Genomic DNA, 23879 nt, shown 5'->3' on the forward strand with positions numbered 1-23879 from the left:
TGAGGCAAATGCCTTGGAAAACTGTTGCATATTCATTATGCACAATTACTTCTTTCCTTGAACACTGTAAATCATAAAACCATGGCAAGAGTGATCACTCTGGTTGGCCTTGCAATAGATTCCTCTCAGCTTTACAATATACATGGTGAATGGACTTAGCACAGAACGTAGAATTCGTGAATATAATTATGGTATGGTATTTATTTGGGTTCAGTGGACACACCCAACTTTGGATTATCATCTCACTAAAAACTCCAAAAAGACAGAAAAGGTAATAAATAAATAAATAAATAGAATTCTTCTAAGTAACAATTCCCCCAAATAAATATAACTGGTGACAACACTCTTGTAAAAAGGAATGTTGATGTTTCACAAAAGCCTTCCTCCTTCCAAAGAAAAAAGTTTTTTCTACGAATCAATACTATGAACTTTATGTTTCACACATTGAGATGCTGGTGTTCTTTAACATATTCTATGAATGATAAAGAAAAAAAATAATGGTGTGTCAGGAGAGAAACAGTTTTATCAAAAAGGCTAAAAGATAAAAATGGTAATAACTGGGCATACGGAAAGCGCAGAAATTTTACCAGACACTGTCATACACACTCCCCTCAGAGATGGCTAGAGCACAAAGTCAGAAGTATTTTCAATCTTTTATATTTACAAGTCTAGCGAAGTCCCAAGTTTCTAGGTTATACTAAAATGACACTGGCAATCAGCTGTGTCCGGTTTCTACTGTTACCAGCATTATCTAATAACTAAAAAACAGGCTTTCATTTTCAAAACTATTCGGCATGCCAATGTATTTCATCTTAAGTCAATGGCTTCTAGAGACAGACCATGTGTTTATTTGTAACCAGCAAATTTCAACAAGCTTTTAGAAGGAGAAAGTAGGAGAAGGAATTATCCATTTAAAAATGTATCTCAAAAATAAAATGCAAAAATGCAACAAATTCCACTGACATTTTTGCTCTGCCTGGATTATTCTTTAGAATCATATCAATAATTTTTTTCAGCATTCAAATAATATTTAAGGTCACATAGGTCCTAGGATGCCGCATAATAATTTACAGATTTAAAGAAAATGTCAAATGTGCAGAACTCTGAGACTTGCATTAAGTAAAAAAAAATCTACACACTTTGATTTGAATTAAACCTCTGTCGCATCAACCATTAACCACTAGATGAGATAGCAATTCAGCATTGAGACAGACTGATTTAACATTTACTCATTAAAATACCATGTGATGAGGCAGGGACGGGAGGATGTCTTTAAATAAAAAATCAACTTCAGAAAGATCACATAGGTGTTAAGCAAATCACAATCAGAACAGAAATGAAAATAAAAGATAACCTGCACCACAGATGCTTAGTAGGGTCCATTTACATTTCAAAGTCCTCTGTCTATGGTATTCTTAAGTATGGTACCACTAAGGTTTGTCAGAGCTACAGAGACACTTCAATTAAGGCTGTGTGGTAGAGCCCTGTGTAAATTAATTAGTTGAGGTCGCTCAGATTTTCTAAAAGCGACTGTCTAAAACAGGCTCAGAGAGATGCACGATTTGTGGGAAATTAGAACCTAAATACAACTTCTTAATCAATTCTTCTTGCTTTCCTATTTCAGTGACATTTTGTGTAATGATAAGTAAGTCCATGAAAATATTACTACCCAAAATTTTACTTGCTTTCAATTAGAGGTAACAGAAGGGACTTTGAATTTTGCTTTTGATTTCAAGTTTTATTTCAGATTTAATCTAGACTTATTGGCAAGAGTTTTCATATGATAACTATGATGACCTTGATCCATATTGACAGGAGATGAGTCTATATTGGAAATTCACATATATTACGACTAAAGCAGCTATCTAGTAATTTCTATATACAATGGCATAATAAAAATATGGATTTCATGCTCCTGTCTTGAGACTTTACCTGCTAAATCTGTTCATTATAATTTTGCTAAATATTAAAGTTTGACATGTCTCAGCAGAGATAATATTATAGCCATTTCTTTGATTCAAAATACTAAGTAGATGATAGCTGTAAATAATTTTTAAAAGCAGTAGAATCAGATATTTGGTAAATATGATTTTTCAACATAAGTAAAATGTAGGCAGAAAATTGTAAAAATTAATTGTGTGATGGTTTCCACTGTAAGTGAAAAATGAAAGCTCTCTGATGTTTTCAAGAGATCGGGAGCCTTCCAATTATGTACATAAGAGATTCGTGAGCTCTTCTGTAATCCTAAAATAAAGTCCCTACAGTTTCATTATAGGGACAGTGAAAAATTCATACTTATTGTACAGTAGAGATCATTTAGAGACTTTTTCAACTGCAGCGTGGAACAGTGTTTCAAGAGCACAGACGCTGTGTGTACAAATGTATCTTTTGAGATCCTACCATTGAGAAGAGGCTGTCCTTCGAGCACATCCTGGGACAAGACTGCACTGTAAACATCTTCAGGAAATCCAGTCTTGCATAATGCGATCTCACCAGAAGCCTCCACAGACGCCTGCAACACAAGGACAAAAATGTGTGCGGTGATTGCCACCTCCTTCAACAGAGAAACATCCCACTTGGCATAAAGCCTTGCTTTTCCCACCATTTTGTACAAATAACCCCTTTGTTTTCAGAGTGGTTGCGATTAGAGTGTAGAGGTCAAAGGGTTAATCTTTTTGATAACTAGGGTAGAAGAAACAAATCCCACTTGTCCAGTAAAATCTAAATAATACACATTCCAGGTTCTTCTAAGGATTGAACATTTCCATTAAAATGGTCATTGTGAATGAAAAACTCAAGTGAAGCAGGAGGTGGGGGGACAGCCCAAGAGTTTTGAGGCTCCACAAATCACCGTCACTAACTTAACTTCGCAAGAAACATGTATACGTTTGAGTATATTGATTTTTATATTCTCGTCTAATTCTCTAAGAAGTTTGTTTCAATATACCCTTGAATTAAAAAACAAAATTTCAATATACTTACTGCAGGATATAGAGTGTCTTATACCAAGTAAAACCAGTCAATCGAAAGTATATATTTCTCTAGACTCACAGACACAGATAAAAAACAAACTTATGGTCACCAAAGGGGAAAGGCAGGGGAAGGATAAATTAGGAGTTTGGGATTAACAGATACACACCACTATATACAAATTAGATAAAAAACAAGGACCTACTGTATGGCACAGGGAACTATATTCAATATCTTCTAATAACCTATAAGGGAAAAGAATCTGAAAAAAAATATATATATATATAAAACTGATCACTTTGCTGTACACCTGAAACTAACACAACATTGTAAGTCAACTATACTTCAATTTTTAAAAAAAGGTGTATCTTTCTCTAATTTGATCAAGGGCAAGAACACATTAAAAATGTAAATAAAAATTAATATAATTATGTTTCCTTTTTATACTTAAAAATGAGAAAGTCACTCTCTCTTGCCGTGTTCTTCTGTCTCATCACATACACAGCTAACTACCCAGTGGGCTGAAATCTCCATCATACCAAGTGCTATCCACCTGCCGCCACCGTCCCCACCCCAAGTTAATTTCCCTACTTCCTACTGACATCATCACAGGATGATTAAGCCTCAGTAGAACTCATGCAGCATTTACGTTAATTATAAAAATCTTTACCCGGCCCTGATGGGGATCCAAATACAGGAGCAAGAGAGTGGACAGAAGCTGCCTGAAGGAGGGATTTCAAAAGCTCCAGGGCCAGCCTTAGGAGCAGTCTGCACTGGGGAGGAGAACCAGAAATTGGGACGAAGGAGAAACGGAGGTCCCAGAAATAGGGAGACCTCAAAACAGTTGTCTGAATGAAGCCATACAGCACAGCTTCACAACTGAAGGACTTCCTGGATGATGCACGGGAAGTATTGCAAATACTGAAGTTGCAAGAATCCAGACTAATCTAGTATTAAAAGGATTCTTTTCAGATCCGAGAAAATCAAGAGAAAAGGACATTTGGACTTTGTTAAATCTCACACAGTATCTAATCTCAAAAATGTGTTTGGAGCAACAGTGAGATATTAGGTCACACCCATCAAATTAGCAAACAATATTGAGTCTGTTAAGGGCAAGAGAAGATTGTCTCAAGTCAAGGATACAGAGCAATCAACCCCCTTACACAGGTATCACCTTGGAGTGCAATTCGGAAAATCCTAGTAAAGGTAAAAGTAGACATATCCTACATGGCAGGTATATTCCCTGGGAAACTCTCCCATGGGCGCCCCTGTCAACATGTGCAGCAATGTTCACTGCAGCATGGTTGTAACTGCAGGACCTAGAAACTGCCTAAATGCCCATCAATAGGAGAAATGGACCAATAAATTTTCACTTAGTCAAAAAAAAAACATTAAAGTGGAAGAATTGGAGCTACATCTATCCACAAGGTTCCATCTCAAAACAAATACTCAGTTTCTTTAACTTTCATGTAAGGTTGAAAGAAAAATTTAATTATAAATCAACCCAGAAACGACTATTATCTTTAGTAAGTTCAGAAATCTATTCATACGACATCCCACATTCAGATTGGCAACAAGGTGCACTGCAGTCTAAATCATGCAAACAAAAACCAAAAATCCAAATCATGATTGATGACTGTTTTTATATATAAGGTATGAATTCAAAGGCTAATGTACAACATACATATGTAGTAAGAATATAAAAATATACAAAGTAGCGATAAGCACCAAATTTAGGAGAGTCGCTACCCCGGGGGGAAGGTGAGTCAGGAAAAGCATCAGGAAGAATCCTACAGGCAGCTTTGATTTTATTTGTCATAATTCATTTCTTTCTATAAGAACCTAAAGCAAAACAGGGTAAAATGTGAAGGTGTGCACAGACATGTGGGTGCAAAGTATATCATTCCCTGTATACCCTGCCTGCTCTACATATTTCAAAGTGAGAAAGAGAAAATCGCTAGGACTCTCTGAGAAGTAAGAACTTGGGCTTCCAACAGCCATCAAGTTTGGGACACAGGGTGATATTTTGCTACTTGCCAGCTGCAAACATCCAGGCATTTATACTGGCCCTGGCAAAGAGCAAGCTCTTCTAGTTAACTTTTAGCTAACTTTTAAAACAAACAAAGGGAAGTCCCAAGTTCGCCATATAAGTTGGACCAATGTGTTCTACATCTGTGTCCCAGTGACAGGTTAGGGGTTAAGGGGCCTTTTTACCTCCAGCCTTCCCGCTACAGAGGGGAGCCGTGGTGGGGATCCAACCCCAAGAGGTAGATGAGAACAGAGCTCGGAGGGGGCAGCTGGCCAGAGACAAACAAGGGTCACATTCCATCCTGTGGGCGGTAGGGTTAGGGCAGCGTGTGGTTTTCTAGGTGAACTCTCAGAGGGCAATGAAGTCTACAGACTAGAGGGAAACTGTCATCTGTTCTTTAACTCCACTCCTAGTGTCTTGTTTTCTCGTGGATCTGCCCTAAGGGAGAGGAATAAGCAGCAACGTGCTCCCCATCCGAACCCACAGGAATGGGATTTCAAGGCCACATCAAGTCCATCCGTAACACCATGAATGTTCATCTCTGAGCTTCCGTCTCCGCCTTATCCCAGAAAAGGGAACTCCTGTCCCCCTTCTCCTTATCAAGGAAAAGAGCATCTACTACCCGCATAGGGTGGCTATGAGAATTCCTGAAACCGTGTTTGTAAAGCACATCTCTAACAAATGCTGGCTACCAATATTAAACAGCCATGGGCGTCCTGTATTACTTTATGAGATTTTCATATTTTTAAACAACTGAAACTTTTCTGAAGTCTTCTTCCCCAAGACAAAATGGACCCACAAAATAACATGCTATTATTATTCTATAATGTGTTTTCTTTTTCTTTTTTTTTTTTTTTTTTTGCGGTACGCTGGCCTCTCACTGCTGTGGCCTCTCCCGATGCGGAGCACAGGCTCCGGACGCGCAGGCTCAGTGGCTATGGCTCACGGGCCCAGCCACTCCGCGGCACGCGGGATCCTCCCGGACCGGGGCACGAACCCGTGTCCCCTGCGTCGGCAGGCAGACTCTCAACCACTGCGCCACTAGGGAAGCCCCTATAATGTGTTTTCTTAAAAACAGGCTCCATAAAATTATTCAAGTATATATTTCTCCCTATTAATTTATTATTAATTTCCCCTCTTAATATTCAGTCCAGGAATAACAAAATTAACATGTTCCTAAAGCAGACAGGAAGCACTGAAATAAATACAATCTCCAAACAGGTCTTTTGTAGATGCGTGGATATCTCATCTAATGCTCACAGCCACCTTACAAAACAGGGGCTGGGACTAAGTCTGGGATCATGCGAGACCCCGGAGCTGGTGACACAACCCATCCAGGGAAGCCAACTCCAACTCATGAAGCCTCTAGTGCCAACAGCTTTTTGGACATTGAAAGTTTTGTAGTCTCACCCATAATGCTTCAACGTTCTCCAACATTCATTCTCAACCCGGGGTAGCACTGCCCCCTCAGGGGACTTCTGGCAACATCTGGACACATGTGTCATTGAAACTGGAAGAGGGGAGGCCACTGGCTTTTAGTGGCCAGAGGCCAGGGATGCTGCCAACCATTACACAATGCCCAGGACAGCCCCTACCACAGAGAATTAACCAACCCCAGATGTCAATAGGGCCAATGGTGTGACACCCTGCTCCACAGCGACCCAGAAAACCAGTGACCACTACCCTTAACACCCCCAGCAGTGCGGAGCTCTCTATCTATCCCAACAGCCCAAGAAACTCTTACTGGAACGTTCTCCTTTTCCGAAAGCCCAAAGCCAGCTCCTGTGGCTTCCCCCCGACACTAACTCATCACTGCGGGGACCAGGAGGAGGGCTCCAGAAGTTCAAAGAGAGGAAGCCTCCTCTCAGAAAGTTCCGTGGGGCTTCCCTGGTGGCGCAGTGGTTGAGAGTCCGCCTGCCGATGCAGGGGACACGGGTTCATGCCCGGGTCCGGGAGGATCCCACATGCCGCGGAGCGGCTGGTCCCGTGAGCCATGGCCGCTGAGCCTGCACGTCCGGAGCCTGTGCTCCGCAACGGGAGAGGCCACAGCAGTGAGAGGCCCGCGTGCCGCAATAAAAAAAAAAAAAAAATTCCGTGTACAAGGAGGGGGCAGTGAATCGCATGCATTTTCCTAACTTGAATAACGTAGGTCTCAGCACCCGGGTTCTGTAAAGGGCCAGAGAGTGAATATTTGAGGCTTTTCAGGTCACAGGGTCTCCACTGAACCTACTCAGCTCTGCTGCCGAAGTGCAAAAGTGGACAATCAGTAGATGAATAAACATGGTTCTGGTCATTCACATAAAACTTCATTCATGGACATCAAAATTGAAATTTCATATAATTTTCAAGGGTCAAATGTTATTATTATTCTTACGATTTTTTAAAAAAAGCATTTAAAAATGTGAAAAAGATTCTTGGCCATACAAACTCAGGCACCAGGACTGAAGTTTGTGGATCCCTGGAATAGGACGCTAAGTTTTATAAAACACCACCATCTCGCTTAATTCTCACAATAGCCCCCGAGGGGACTGTAATTATCCGAATTTTACAAATAAGCAAACAGATTCTCCCTCAGAGGTGAATACCCAGGACCTCACCTCCAGGAAGAGGAAAAGGCAAGATTCTAATCCTCTAGTCTTGCCAAGTAGGACAAATAGTTACCATTCTTTGCAGAAACATGTACTGAGTGTCTACTTGCCACGGGAAACAGGAGGAAACACAGCCCTGCACTTAGGAAGTTCAAGGCTTCAAGTGGGAGCAAAATAGAGATAATTGCAATAGAAAGTGGCAGTGAGAGGTAGAGGGATGCAGAGGGCACGGGGAGAGCCCGGGGCAGGGATCTGGGGGCCTCCCAAGCCGAGCCCAGGAGGAGTCAGGCAGTGGGGGGCAGGGAAGCCATCCCAGGCAGTCACTGCTTGAGCCAGAACAAGGCAGCAAGAAACAGCACACTGCCTGGGGAATTACAATGAGTTCAGTGTCACGGGAGTCCAAGAAGCAAGGCAGGGAGTCAAAAGTTGAGGCTGGAGAGTTAGACAGTGTTAGATCATAGACGGCTGGGGGCTTGGGGTTATCCTGTTGGCTGTGGGGAGCCAGGCACACATTTTCAGCACAGGCAGATCGTGTTTGATAGAGAATTCTCTGATGCTTCGTGGGAAGTGTGTGTGTCTTGTTGGGGGGCAACAAGTGACAGGTTGGCGACAGTTAGGGCACAGACTTGAATCAGGCAGGGGCTGCGGGAATGAGAAAGGGGCGATTGTATCAATATGCAGACAGTTAAAATTGATTCCTCGGCAGGGACTCGAGTGGAAGGGAGGGAGGGGAGGGAGGGAGGAAGGAGGTTTTGCCCTCCTCCTCCGTGTTTCCAGCTGAGTGACCGTGGACATGAGTGGCACAAACTAAGAAAGATAATCGCAAAATTATAACGTCAGGAACAAAGTGCTAAAGCAGCAGAATGGGATGATAAGTCTGCCTGTAGAAATCAAAGAAGACTCCATAGCTACAGTGACATTTAGGCTCTGCCTTTAAAGATGATTAAAATTTTGCCAGGAGAAAGAGGAGGAAGTGGAAAAGGGCATCCCAGGCAAAAGGTACAGCACAGACAAAGGCCTTGTTGATTTATATTGAGCGCGCAGTCAACCCAAACAACCCAGGTCTTTTTTTACCAGGCAACTGTTAAGTACTGGCTTCCAGTATCTTTGCTCTGACTTGGGGCCCTGAGGGGTAGCAATTACATTTAACCCTCCAAGACTTGATCTCGATAAATTAATAATCCCATCCAGATTTAGTCATTCCTCCCGGCTGTCTGGATCACCCCAATGTCTTCATAATGATGCTACTCAGATGCTAAAGACAGGGCATGACACATGCCCAGACATGACCCTTCCCACTGACCCAGAGCCATAAACCAGGCTCTGAAGAGGGACAGCCCAGACTTTCAACACGCCAGACTGCCTGAGTTTGAATCCTGCCCATCACTTACTATCTGGGAGACCTCAGAAGTCCCAGTTCCCCCATGTGTACAATATGGATACTGAGACAGCCCCCACGCACAGGGCAGGTGTGAAGATCACACGAGATCACGTGTAAAGCACTTAGAATAGTGTCTGGCACATGGGTATTCAGGGTATTAGCCCTGAGTAATATCAGGATTGATACTATGATGACAACATGGTCCTACCTCGTACATCTGTCCTAAAGCCCAGTCATTCCCAACTTACTCAGCATAGCAAGTAATCTGGGACATTCACCAAAAATTCTGATTCCTGGGTCCCAACCCAAGACTCACTAACACAGAATCTTAAGAGCTGTGGTGGATAAATCAGTATGTTTAACAAGTGCCCGTGCAGCACTGGGCAGCCACACATCCAACCCAATACCTCCATCTCCCCAAACCTTTCTGAACTCCAGATATGGGCATGCCTACCTTTCCACCCTAGTCTCCAAGTTGAATAACTTTGCAACAAAAGGGAATAAAGAAACAATTATTTTTTTCTGTTCTGAACAAGTCCATGCTGTCTTCTAGTTACTGCGTACATCTGAAAATGAAAATGGCAAGCCAACTTTTCCTCATTACTGGCTGGAGAATTCTGCCCCAGGTCAGCATGGGGCCCTCTATTCTTTTGTTTGAACACCACATTTTCTGGATTTGGCTTTTCTTTTTTTTTTCTTTCTTTTTTTTTTTTTTTTGCGGTACGTGGGCCTCTCACTGCTGTGGCCTCTCCCGTTGCGGAGCACAGGCTCCAGACGCGCAGGCTCAGCGGCCATGGCTCACGGGCCCAGCCACTCCGCGGCATGTGGGATCTTCCCGGTCCGGGGCACGAACCCACGTTCCCTGCATCGGCAGGCGGACTCTCAACCACTGCGCCATCAGGGAAGCCCTGGCTTTTCTTTTAATTGGGACATTAACCCATCCCCAGTCCCTTAGTAATTCCCCTGTTCTCCACAATTTTTCCAAGATGAAAGCAGTGGGCAAGTCCTCCTGGCCCACCAGGATGAAATTCACGCTGGCCAGAGGATCCCCACTCATTTAGTGCTGCTCTGCGTGTTCATACAACCAGCTCACCTGTCCTGAGTTTCAATTTCCTCTTACAAGTATTTGCTCTACTCTTCCCAGGCTGAAGATCGACCTCCTTGTCTAAAAAGGACAAGCATAAGTGGAGCGGAGAAGTTCTGCGGGCCTGTTAGGATTGGTCTGTCTGTTCCGGTTCTGAACCCACAGTGACATCGCTTTTTATTCTCATTATGATTTTTCCCATAGTCTCAGTACCACGAGCTTTCAAGCTGAGTCCACTACTCTTTGAGGTTCCTATTACCGTGTTTCTTTTTTAGTCTTCCTTGGTCACTGGCTCTGCTTTCCAATTTCCTCCAAGTCACTCCTGAATCCAAGCTCTTAAAACAGTCCACCAAAGCCAGAGTGGACCTTTCCATCCCCCTCTTCTTCCTGATCAAGATCAGTCATGGTGACTGGCTCAACGTTTCACAGCTGAAAGCAGCCCAAACCTAATGGAACCTTTCTCTACCCTTTCTGGCTCTGAAGACAGCCTACCTAAAACCTAGGCTCTGCTGATTATCATAAACTCTTTAAGTTTAATCAATTGAATGTTTGGGCTCCCCCCACCCCCCTGCCAAACATCGATTTCTTCCTTTTTTCCCTTTCAGATGGTCAGAATCTACTAACAAGTAAAGTACTGAGAAGGTAGATGATCAAATGCAGGCCACAAAGCTGGAAAACTCTTTTTGCTTTATATGTCTGGTTCCCCTTATTCTTTACGGAAACAAAGGCAGGAATGTGTGTAGTAGTTAAGACGGGGCCTCCAAGCAAACCTGATTAGGTTTAAATCCTGGCTCCCCTCTGGCTACCTATGTGACCTTGACAAGCATTATAAATTTATCTGTGCCTCCACCTCTTCCATAATAATAATAATATGGAGAAGAAGAAGGGGGGAGGGGAAGGGGGGAGGAGAAGAAGAATAGTAGTACTGGTCTCATAGGATTGCTATGAAGCATAGCAACAATACCCGATTCATCATAAGACAAGGGTTAGCTATTGTCATGATATTGTTGGGGTTTTTTTGTGAAGACTTTTATCTCTTTGCTACATAAATACCCGAGAAATATTTTTAAAGAATTTTGTTAAGTAGGAATACTGAAAAGAAACCAAGGTGATGCACTGTTGGTGGGTATGTAAATAGATACAGCCACTATGGAGAACAGTATGGAGGTTCCTTAAAAAACTAAAAATAGAATTACCATATGACCCAGCAAGCCCACTACTGGGCATATACCCAGAGAAAACCATAATTCAAAAAGACATGCACCCCCAATATTCACTGCAGCACTATTTACAATAGTCAGGTCATGGAAGCAACCTAAATGCCCATCGACAGACAAATGGATAAAGATGTGGTATACATATACAATGGAATATTACTCAGCCATAAAAAGGAACGAAATTGGGTCAGTTGTAGAGACATGGATGGATCTACAGACTGTCATATGGAGTGAAATAAGTCAGAAAGAGAAAAACAAATATCATATATTAACACATATACGTGGAATCTAGAAAAATGGTACAGATGAACTGGTTTGCAGGGCAGAAATAGAGACACAGAAGTACAGAACAAACGTATGGACACCAAGGGTGGGAAGTGGTGGGGGGGGGGGTGTGCTGGTGTGATGAATTGGGAGATTGGGATTGACATGTATACAGTGATACGTATAAAACAGATAACTAATAAGAACCTGCTGTATAAAAAATTTTAGAAAAAAGAAACCAAGGTGACAAAGAATAAAACTTCATTCACAAACATGTACAAAAGAAAACAAGTGAAATTCCTTTCATAACAGGTGATGTGTGGGTGTGGGTGGGTAGCGGTGGGGGGGGCAGCTCTGATGATGCTTGTATTATGCCTGTATGTCTTCCAAACAATATAAGCAAATATAAGCAATTAGTGAAGACACTTTTAAAGCAGTTAGTGGGGTACATGGTAATAGAATAATGGAACCCTTCAAGACCAATTCTGCATGACTAATTTTTTTTCAATGCTTAAGTCCAATTTATCACCATACATTTGCCAGATTCTCTACATTTCACAGGATTCCATCCATGACGTGGGAGGCTATGTTAAGATTATTCAAGAGCTAGTGCCACTCTTTAAAGATCTTTCTCTGCATAAGTCATGCCACTGACGACACTTTGAATTTCATACCCCTGGAAATATGCAGAAGTTTAACCCTGGACCTTGATATTTTTGTTTTGTCACATACTGTCCTGGAGAGAGAGCACAGCGTTTTGAACAGGTTAACTCTTTCTTGCCTTCATAATACAACCTAGACCACCTTAGGTGCAGGGGTCACACTGCCCCCTGTGACCCACCTCGTGTCCATCTTTATTTCAATTCTGTTATTAGTACAGGTCCTTGAATATCTCTGGTATCAGTACTTTTATTTTTTTCTGATTTTCATTTCTTTTAATCAAGTAAGGACAAAGAGAGTCAAACAGCGGTGTTGATGCTGGTCCAGGAACCTGACAACCGTGCTGACCTTGAACTCTGAGCTGGAAGACAGCACTGCAATACAAACGCTTGACAGACAAAAATCAGAGTGCCTCATCGGAGATGCAGTTTAGAGTGTGGACTTCTCAGGAGTTGAACCTATCAGACCTTAGGACCACATACAAACATGCAGCAAGTCAAGTCCACAGAGGTCTGTGCGGTCGCTGATCTCTTCAGCCCCTGTGAGGGGAGGCTTCCTAGGCATCAAGACTTTGTGGAATGGAGTCTCAAAAGATAGACAGGAGTTTACAATAAGCATCTGGATGTTTAATGTCAGGGGTAGCAACACTACACCTACAGATTAACTTGGCTTATAAAAGTATAACATAATCATGAGACAGTGGCTCCGGCAGTTGTGCAATTAAACTGCCACTGAAAGTTCCAGAAGTGCCTACAGCAATTCCAGTAGACGTGGCCAATCCTGCCTTTGATTGATTTTGCCCCATCAACTCATTACACTCAGCAGAGACTGCAACATGCTTTTACACAAGGTTCAAAATATCATCAAGTAGTAGAGTACGTAGCATCAGACTGTGGTTATAATCAACTTGGAAATTAACTAAATACACTGAATATTGGTGATTGCTAATATTTACTGAGTGCCTAGGAACGGTGCTACAATGCTTTCCATGAATATATCTCAACAATCTTTACAACAACCCTACAAGGTAGGTACTATTACTACTGCTGTTTCGCAGGCAAGGAAGCAAACTGAAGGGAAATCGCCATGGGTCATTTAGCTAGTCAATTTAGGGATGATATTCAAACCTACACCAAAAGGCTTTGGGGACCACTGTTAGCCACTGCCCCATCTCACACACACACACATGCACACACACACACAAACAAACCATCAGGAAGCATCCTAAGACATTGGCTAAAGGCTGGAAATTGTCCTATAATAATTAAGACCAAGTGACAAATCTACCTGCTGCCACTGTGAATTTTTTCCTAAAATATGATTCTCAAATATGATTGTGATATACGTTAACAGAATAATTAGTGTTTCTGTTCACCATGTGAAAAAAACGGAGAGAAGACATCAGGTCAAACTTTTATAAACATCTTGTTTTTTAAGTCACCCCACTCCCCGCCCTACTCGGCCTCCACCATAATCAACCCCAAACTCTTCTAAAAGCACACATGGAAAATTATCAGTAAATATGCACCATGGTGAGTATAGTCATTTTCAGTAGGCGATATATCGATGAGGGCATAATTACAGCCTGTGATAGACTCTTTGTACACTTTCTGTACCCCACACTCCTTGGTCTTCATGTACAATTATGTCCGTTTCATAAAACCTGGAACATGATTTCACTTTTTAAAAATGGTTACCAGTGCTTCTAGTCCCTGTAACTCTGATTTAATTTGAATAGCTGGCCATGGTGATGATTTATCTAATTCTGAGTCCTTGATGAGATAATTATCAAGACAATTATACCATTATTCTTGTGAGAAAATCACATTCACAGCACAGCCTCCAGAAATGTGCTGCAATGAAGAGGGCTCTGTCAATAACGTCAGAGTTCCAAGCCATTCCTGAACCTGCTCCCAAAGCAGCACCCTGCCCGGCGGTGTTCTTGGTTAAGCCATGAAGAAGCCAGCGCACCAGCCCTGCATGCTAACCCACAGGTTACAGGGCTAATATCACCAGTTCCAGGTTCAACTCGGGGGGACTGAAGACTAGCATTTCTTCCACCTATGGTTATCTTGAGTAGTTTAAGTCTGGCATTTGGACAATTGCACTGTATAACCTGTAGAGGGGGAGTGCATCTTCCCTTCTCGAAGCTTCTTTCCGTGTGGAAGGAACTCTGCTTTTCTAATACTCTCATCTGTTTCCACTCCACCTGTCAGTCAGGCTCTGAACAGCAGTTCTCTAAGTGTGGTCTCGGGATCCCTATGGGTCCCCAGGATCCTTCCAGGGAAACTGAAAAGGCAAAACTACTTCCATAATATAACAATATTCTTACCCTTTCCACTCGCATTCTCTCACGAGTGTCAAGTGGAGTTTTCCAAAGGGTGAGTGATGTGTCGTACCTTCACAGAGTAAACGCAGAAGCAGATACAGGAAACCCACTGTCTTCTATTAAGTCAGACATGGAGATGTGCAAAAATACAAAAGCACAATGCTACTCTTCCTACTAATTTCGTTGTTCTGCTTTGGAAAATATAGTTATTTTTCATAAAAATTGGTATTTGTGTTACATAATGGGTTTAATACTTTTAAATGAATTAAATCAATACCATACAATTTCCTCAGTTTAATTTCTAATATGCTAAACAACGGTAGATATTACCCACATTATAGAAGCTCATTGGGGCACTTAATGACTTTTAAGAGTGTAAAAGGGCCCTGAGACCAAGAAATGTGTGAACTGCTACCCTAGAGAGAAGAGGGACGAACTGAACTTATCTAAAGGCTGAATTCGAAATCACAATCTCGGCACCTGGTGCCCGGCTCTGCCCCCTACTCCTCCCACCTGGGAGTCGCAGGTCCACAGAGAACAAGCGTGGTGATCTCATTTTCCACGCTGGAAGCTCACAGATCCCCTGCAGCACTTGTAGATGGGGGGCAGCACCACCTGCAACTGAGTGAGCTTCTCTATGGAATTCTGGGGTTCCATATTGGCAATAGACAAGCCCACGGATAAAGGCCATGCCTTCCAGCCCAGATCTCACCAGAACCATGGTGAGATTTTCCTTTCCTAACTGTTGATTCTTATGGCTTCTATTTCACTCTGTTCAGAACCTGGTTCAGGGAGGAAAGGTCCCATTTATTGGGCCCCTTCAAAGACTTAGGCATTTGGTGTACTCTCTGGAGACTTTGAGAAATAATAAAAAAAGGAATCCAGTCCTGGGGAAGAAAACAGTCCCGGAGGCACTGGGGTTCTGGGCAGGGGAGAAAGGGTGCTTTCCTAGGGCCCTGCCTGTTTTTCAACTTGGTGGTTTGTAGTCTTGATTGTGCAGTGTGGTGGGTTTTTATAGTTGGGCAGGTAGCTTTTAACATCAAGAGGCTTTAGTTCCTAAACCACAGGGTATTTTGATCGTGATGTGTGACCACAACTTACGGTGGTTATTCTCTAGGAAAGTGCTTGTTTACAGAGGTAGGGCCCAGAGCAAAGACAATGGGCTTCAGGGAAGGCCATGGACCAAGGAGACAGGCCACGCGGTGACCTTAGCCAAATGGCAAAGGCCTTTGGGTGAGGGCTGTAGCAGCATGGCCTTGGTAAAGGTCTGAGGCAGCTCAGGACTGCTGGGGGTGCCCGTGAATGAGCAGAGACAGCTGAGGCACAGAAAAAGGGGATTATTTCAACATCTCCTGCCTAAAGACTAGTGAGCAGAACAATATTTGCTATTTTTAAATGGCAGTGAACTCAAGAGCCTTGTGGAGGTTCTCACTTCAAATTATGAATGACAGGTCTAGGAGGGCAGCACTGGATTGTCTGCCTCTAATTCTGCTCTGCATTCGGAGGCCAAAGAAGGCACATCTTGGCTTCTTGTAACCTGACCACAGGCTCAAGGGCCAGCCTCCACCAAGCAGTCTGGACTGATCTTTATAAACTGAGAAATCTTCCCCTGCAGATGGCCTTTTTTGGCCAAAGCAACCCCACAGCAAGTGGTGAGAGACAGAAAACACCTGCTCCCAAGACAGTGCATCCCCCAGTCATCTACCCAACAGAGCCCACACTGGGGACAGTGGCGGGCTGACAGCCTCAAGGGGCTCACAGGGGAAGGCCAGGTAGAAGGTTTGAATGTGCTGGTTGCAAATCAAAATTCATCTGGGAGAGGCTCCCTGTGGGAGGTTAAATTTAGCATTCTCTATTTATCTGGGGGGAGGGGACCCACCTGTGCCTTCTGGGTTTTCTTTCAGGAAGCTGGCATTTGAGATACTGCCACCTATGTGCAAGGTTCAGAAATACCCCCGGTGGCGATCCCCATCTTTTCGGAGGTGCCCTTCCTTCTCGTCCAGCATATTCTGTCTCTGTAAGTCTCCACTTCCCCTTTGACCTCTGTGTTTAGTTCAAAGGTCACGACTTACAGACAAGAGGCTTAGCCCCATTAGCATTGGGGAAAGACTCAACCAGGGAAGGTTCTTGCCACCCATGGTGAGTCCTTCCCTCAGATGTCACCCGCTTCCTATCATGGTCTTTGGGACATTTAAGAACAGGCTCTGGGGTCATAATGTCGCCTAGAAAAACTTTCCTAGGATCAGGATTGATTTGCTTTCCAACTTTGTAGGCTGCACAACTACAGGCATACGCAGCTTTATTGCACTCTGCAGTTACTGATTTTCTTTTTTACAAATGGAAGGTTTGTGGCAACCGTGCATTGTCATATGACGGTTAGCATTTTTTAGCAATAAAGTTTTTTTGTTTTTGTTTTTGTTTTTTTGCTGTACGCGGGCCTCTCACTGCTGTGGCCTCTCCCGTTGCAGAGCACAGGCTCCGGACACGCAGGCTCAGCAGCCATGGCTCACGGGGCTCAGCCGCTCCGCGGCACGTGGGATCTTCCCAGACCAGGGCACGAACCCGCATCCCTTGCTTCGGCCGGCGGACTCTCAACCACTGCGCCACCAGGGAAGCCCTAAAGTCTTTTATGATGAAGGCATGTACATTGCGTTTGTAGACATAATGCTATTGCACGCTTAAAAGACCACAGTATAGTGTACACATAACTTTTATATGCACTAGGAAACCAAAAAATTTGTGACTCCATTTACTACGGTATTTGCTTTATCACACTGCTCTGGAATCTAACACACAGTATCTCCGAGATGTGCCCACGCTGCTGTGACCATCTTGCGTGCCGCATTAGGTTTGAGGACTCTTTATAAAGTAAAGCTATTGATCGTCCAAGACTTCATGAAGTTGGGAGCAAGACTGTCCTGAGAGAGTCCATCTCTCCCTCTGAGGGTGACTGCCACTCTTTGGGATGAGCACACACTTGATGGGTAAGAACATAATAAACTCAATGGTTAATTCAAACTCTGCAGAAGGTTTAGTGGAACCCTTACTCCCTCCTTCCATATAGAGCTACACGAGCAACGTCCCACCTCCACCCACCCCCCAACCTCTGTCAATCTTTCTGATCAGTTTGGATGAAACGACTGGGCACACAGAGCCTGGTCCCTTCCTCACCTCTTTTCTGTTGGGAGCCCAGCCTCCTTCCACACCGCAAATGTTGCTATGCTGTAGATGACCTTAAAACAGCAGGATCCCTAGGTGGGAAGCTGGCTCTCATCCAGCACCACTAAAGATGGGAGGTGGGTATAGGGGGAGGGGAATTAATTCAGCGACCCTATGTATGTTCTACCCTCGTCTTTCTCAGTAATAAAGGTTGTATTGTGGTTCTCTATCTGCTGACTCTTTTGTCTTATTTATCCAGAACTTAGATGGATAAGAAGCACTATTTATTAGGTCTCTTCAAAGACACCAAAATTACCAACAAGGTCTCAACATTACTGAATAGTCAAAGGCCAAGGCTGAAGATCAAAAAGAAGCCAGGCCAAATAACATCCTTAGACCGCCAGCAGGGCCACAAGACCACTAGGATGGCTGGACACGGAGGGCCTGAGAGTAGACAACCAAGTCTCTTCAAGTGCTCGGGGAAGCCCAAGTCCTGGGAACAGAGAATCAAATGTGCCTCTGCATTGCTGGGTGTCTACAGTTCAGGGCCAAGCCGGCTTAAGGTCGGGGGGGGGGGGGAGGGGGGGGGGAAGGGCATTCACAGCACTGTCAACCAATCATCAGTTACCTGCATCTCTTAAAATCACCACTAGGGGTTGTTTGGCCAGAGACAGAAATCACCTACTTCCACAGCAGCCTAGCCTAATACTGGCTCAGTGTTAGATTTTCCCATTCATAAGGCCAAAGGTTGCTCCCTGGAATTGAGATCCTTGAAGTCTTCATTCTAGAGTCCAAATTCTCCTCCTGGCTGCAATCCTACAAAATCTTGAATAGAAAGACTTATCTTGCTCCCCCTGGGTCAGCTCTTGGAGACTTCCAAGGACCTGATTGTTACCAAGGAGGAAGAAATACTCAAACCCTGGGAGGTTCCTAGAGGTGTGCCTTTGGGTTAAGCCAGGCTGCATTCAGACTTTTGTAAAATGGATGATGATAATGATGCTGACTCATCTCAGGAGCCTGAGGTGAGGATTACATAAGACAATGCAGGCAGCCTGCTTGGCCTGGCACATAGTAAGCACTCCACAAATAATAGATTTAATCATGAGTCAGCTTTCCAGAAGGCTCACACTCCTTGGAAAGATACTATACAAACCATGACTGAAAACGTTAGGCAAAGAGAATGGGCAACAAATAGCAAGGACAAGCTACAGACGAGTTACAAACTTCATTCCATGGACTAGGGCTCTGCAGACACCGCAAGGAAGACAAAAGGCCAGAACATATATAAAAACACAATCTCCATCGTGTTAGTAACCAAAAGAATACAAATTGAAACCAAAAAGAGATATCATTATGCAGTCCACCAGGTCGTTAAAAATGTTAAAGCTTAACTAGAGTATGTATACTAAGATTATGGAAAAAGAAAAGTATGTACATGGTGCTGGTGGACCAGTTTGAGAACAACTCTTGCAGTAGCTGGTAAAGAAGAACAGGCACGGGCTTCCCTCGTGGCGCAGTGGTTGAGAGTCCGCCTGCTGATGCAGGGGACATGGGTTCGTGCCCCGGTCTGGGAAGATCCCACATGCCGCGGAGCCGGTAGGCCCGTGAGCCATGGCCGCTGAGCCTGCGCGTCCGGAGCCTGTGCTCCGCAACGGGAGAGGCCACAACAGTGAGAGGCCCGCGTACCGCAAAAAAAAAAAAAAAAAAAAAAGAAGAAGAACAGGCACATAACTTGTAACCCAGCAATCCTACTCCTTGGGACATACCCCAGAGCAGCCCAGAATTCCATCACTGGGAGCTTGCTGGAGATGTACTGAATCAGGAACTCAGGGGATCGGGCCAGGAATTTATGTTTAACAAGCTTTAGGTGATTTTTATATAAGCTAAAATTTGGGAAATGCAGCCCTAGAGTAGCCCTGGCACTTATGACCAGGTGGCATGTACAGGAATGTCTGCAGCAGCAAAATTCTGAAACCAGACACACAGTCCATCAGCAATAAACTAAGTAAATTGTACCATATTTATAGCATGCAGTGCTCTAGAGCAGTGAAAATGCATACATTATAGCTACACGACTCAGTTGAATGAATCTTACGGACATAATACTGAGAAGAAGGAATCACAAAAAATATATTATATATATACACATCTGTTTATATACACACACATATACATACATACACACATATACATGGTACATTTACACATATATGCATGATATATACACGTTTATATAAACATCTCTCTATATATACATTTACACATATATAAAAGGAATGTATACATAGATGATAAAACTATAAAGAAAATCGATGAATAATTATCACAAAAATGAAGATAACAGTTACGTCTGGGAGGAAGGAGGGAAATGGGAACAGTACTCTGGAGACTTTCAAGGCACTGGTAATATTCTATTTCTCAAGCTGTCTGGTAGTTGTATGGACATATTTTGTAAACTTTAATTATTGTTTAAACTGCATATATGCTTTATATACTCCTCTACATGTACCACATTTTACAATGGAAAAAGCTGTTTTAAAAAGTCTATCCTGCCTTAATTTTTTTACCTGCATTCAAATAAATATCAAACCTAGGAACACAGGCTCCGACATCAGGCTACTGGCCTTTGAATTCTAGCTCCATCACTTAACAAAATAACTTTGGGTACATCAGTTTAACCTATCTGTACTTTGGTATCCTCATACATAATGGAGTACAATTTTTTTGCGAATTAAATGAGTTAATACATGTAAAGTACTTTGAACAGTGCCTGCACATAGTAATTACTCAAAAATAATGCAATATTATTAAGATAGAATGAAACTAAGTTAAATGTAACATTTCCTGCATCTAATCATCAATAAATCATCAACATCTACAAGAACAATGAATCTACCTTCACTCTGTTTTTGCAGATTCTGTACTGGCATCAACCAGTATGATAAGACTACCCTTAACCCTCTCCTCTCTGCTGGGTCCTCATGATCATGTTAAAAACATTCAGAGACTAAGTAACCTACTCTGGTTCCAGGCTAGTCTCAAACACACATGGACACACACACACACACACACACACACACACGCATGCTTGTGTCCATAAAAGAACATTAAAGAATTAAATCACAGAAGCAAAGAGACAGACCTAGGAAGACACCAGAATAGCTCCTGTTTGATTACCTGTAATTCCCAAATCAAATTGCTGACAGAATGACACTCCATATATATTCATCCCTTTCCCTAATTGTATCAGCCTAGACAACATCTGTTAGAATTGAAGGAGGAATGTTAAAATAAGCGCCCTTCAATTGTGGCTTCCGCATGCCGTCTAAGGGGCACTGGCAGCATTCCATGCAGAGGGACAAGTTATCCCCCGGAACACTGAACACAGAACAGAGCTTCGAACGTATCAAGTACTCAAACTTATTCAAATAATTAAATTACCCCTTGATTATGATTGTGTAAAACGAGGGTAATGATTATACCCCCCAAATCTTCAGTTAAAGATCTTATGTCTTGTTTACCATATGAAAGCACTTTTCTAAATGATGTATATAAATTAACCCACCTACTCTTCCTAACAACCTTATGACAGATACTACTTATTACCCCCATTTTACAAACGGACATCCTGCAGCATAGAAATGCCACACATGCTGTCCAAGTTCACACAACAGCCAAGTGTCAAAACCAGGGCCCCAAACAGGTCGTCCTGCTCCAGAGCCAACATTCTTAACCATTGTGCACACTGCCTCGCTAGGCAATCAGCACAACTGGAGAGAGAAAAAAGGACATCCAAAAGCCTATGGCAATCTGTACTTAATAGAGGAAGCATTTGTTTAGAAAAACCAGTTTTCTTTGACAAATGACAGCTACCCACATGTTAAGACCTCCTACTTCATACCAAATACAAAAGTAAATTTCAGATAAGCAAAATATCTCAATGTGGAAATATAAAGAGGTAAGTACAATTTGATACAGCATGATGTTTGAGAAGACTGTGTTTCGAGGTGGAAAGTCTCAATTTATATCTTGGCATACCCACCAAATTAGTATTCCAGAAACACACCATATGTATATATATTTAATTTATTATATATAATTTACTCCAATATATACAATTTATATATAATATATAATACATATTACATGTTGTTATATTATTATATATTATTTAATTATGAAGAACCAAGACTTCAGAAAATAAGATATCAGAGTCTTGACGATTCTTAACAAATCCATTACATACACAAACACTAGAAAAAGTAACCTCACTGTTTTCCAAAATGCTTTTATTCTAGGCCATAAAATGTTATAAGCTATCTACACATAATCCGTTGTTATCTACACTCAAATATACCACTCTCCCCCTTTTAAACAAAGCTCCATTGAGACAGCCTCAAGTAAAGGGAAAGACCATAAACCAAATCATGGATTTAATTCAGTTTCATTTACAAGGCACTTAGCTATAAATCAGTTGGTAAATTAAATCAATGGTTATGCGATTCTCCCCAAATGTTCTTAGCTATCTGTCAAACAAAAAAGACAGAACTGTAAATAAAATTTAATGCTGAAAACACAAACACTGTATGTAAACAATTGCTTTTATGGTAGAAAACTATGTGTAAGGGCGAAACACAAGTGAAATACCAATTAGATATCAATAAGCTAAAGCCACACAAGAGTACAATCTTTCTAAATATTGTAAAGTCTACTCATGTACAAACATAAATAAATTAGAGCTGCCTTGAAAAAAAACAGACCCTGGTGGGCCATTACCTCTGGATATGGATTCCTTAGTCCTCATCCTTATGCACGGCATCCTCCACCTGGATTCTAGCTCTACTCAACACGTATTATAAATGGAGAGAAAAGGCCCTCAGAAAGAAAGCTTGGGACAAGGATGGCGCTCTGCATCCTTCAAGGCAACCTCTCAGATATTTAAAAAAGCTACACAAACATAAAAGAGGATCAACTCTACCCAAAGATGCACTGACCAGCCAGAAAACTAGCAGTTTGTGGTATTGTAACCCCCAACTTAACCTTTTTTAAATTAAAAACAAATCTTGATACTATGTATAAAACAGATAATTAATGAGAACATACTGTATAGCACAGGGAACTCTACTTAATGCACTGTGGTGACCTAGATGGGAAAGAAATCCAAAAAGGAGATAAATATATATCTATGGCTGATTCATTTTGCTGTACAGCAGAAACTAACACAACATTGCAAAGCAACTATACTCCAATAAAAATTAATTAAAAACAAATCTGGGTAGGGCCTCATTGAGAAGTGGGTCGCTAGGAAGCTCAGAGAAGGTATTAAGAAGCATCACTGAGAAGATTAGTCTTAACATCCAAACCTTCTGCTTTAAGACTTCAAGTCAAAAAGATATTTAGTGCTTTGTCTCCATCCTCCTTCTGATATAGGGAAGGGCAAGAAAAGCTATACCTTACTAAATTCCAAATGTCTTTGGTTTTTGGTGAAACAATATTGCCAATTTACCAGAACTAAAGAAGATATCTAGGTAGGAAAATCCACAAAAGGTGTTTCGTGGTTTGACACCATAAACACTGAAGTGACCTTTAGCTGCAATGAAACAGCCTATTTTTATTTTTGTTTTTAACTCCGTTTTCACCTTCCTTAATCCCCCAGATCCTTCTACAGAGTCCATGAGCCTTTCCAAATTTTGTGACTATTAAAAAATGTATAAGATACAAATATACAGATGATTCTACAAATTGAGTGAAAGATGCCAGCTACAAAACGGCATACAGTGTATGACTTCATAAAGTACGGGAATAAGCTAAACTGATATATGCTATTAGAAGTCAAGTAAATAGTTACCATTGAAGAGATGGCTAAAATTGGAGAGGGTACCCCTGGGATGCTGGAAATGCTGTGTCTTGACTGGGTGCTGATTAAATACTATGATCAATTAATGAACACTCAGCAGGCTATCCACTTATACGTGCACTGTCCCGTATACATTTGATACTTTCATAAAGAGTGAGTGTGTGTGTGTGAAATTTAAATTTTGAATTTCCTGAAATATAATATGAGAAGCAAGACATGAGAACCCAATCTTGGAGTTGCTCTTGTGGGGGTGTATACCAAAGGAGCTGTGAAAGACTAATATTTTGGTTGCACAAAACACACTTTTCTTTACTAACTGGACCAGAAAGCCATAAAGAACG

At 42.2% G+C, this 23879-nt stretch overlaps 1 protein-coding gene across 1 annotated transcript in view; it reads right to left on the reverse strand.

Moving 5' to 3' along the window:
• The window catches only part of CDH2 (cadherin 2), a 230398-nt gene that overhangs the window by 197093 nt on the left and 9426 nt on the right, over window positions 1-23879 (reverse strand). The window contains exon 2 of the mRNA XM_060118611.1: window positions 2401-2512. Coding sequence (XP_059974594.1) covers window positions 2401-2512 — 112 coding nt within the window. The remainder of the gene's footprint in view (window positions 1-2400; window positions 2513-23879) is intronic.

The sequence above is a fragment of the Mesoplodon densirostris genome, chromosome 15, assembly GCF_025265405.1.
Source record: "Mesoplodon densirostris isolate mMesDen1 chromosome 15, mMesDen1 primary haplotype, whole genome shotgun sequence".
In the NCBI taxonomy this organism is placed as follows: domain Eukaryota; kingdom Metazoa; phylum Chordata; class Mammalia; order Artiodactyla; family Ziphiidae; genus Mesoplodon; species Mesoplodon densirostris.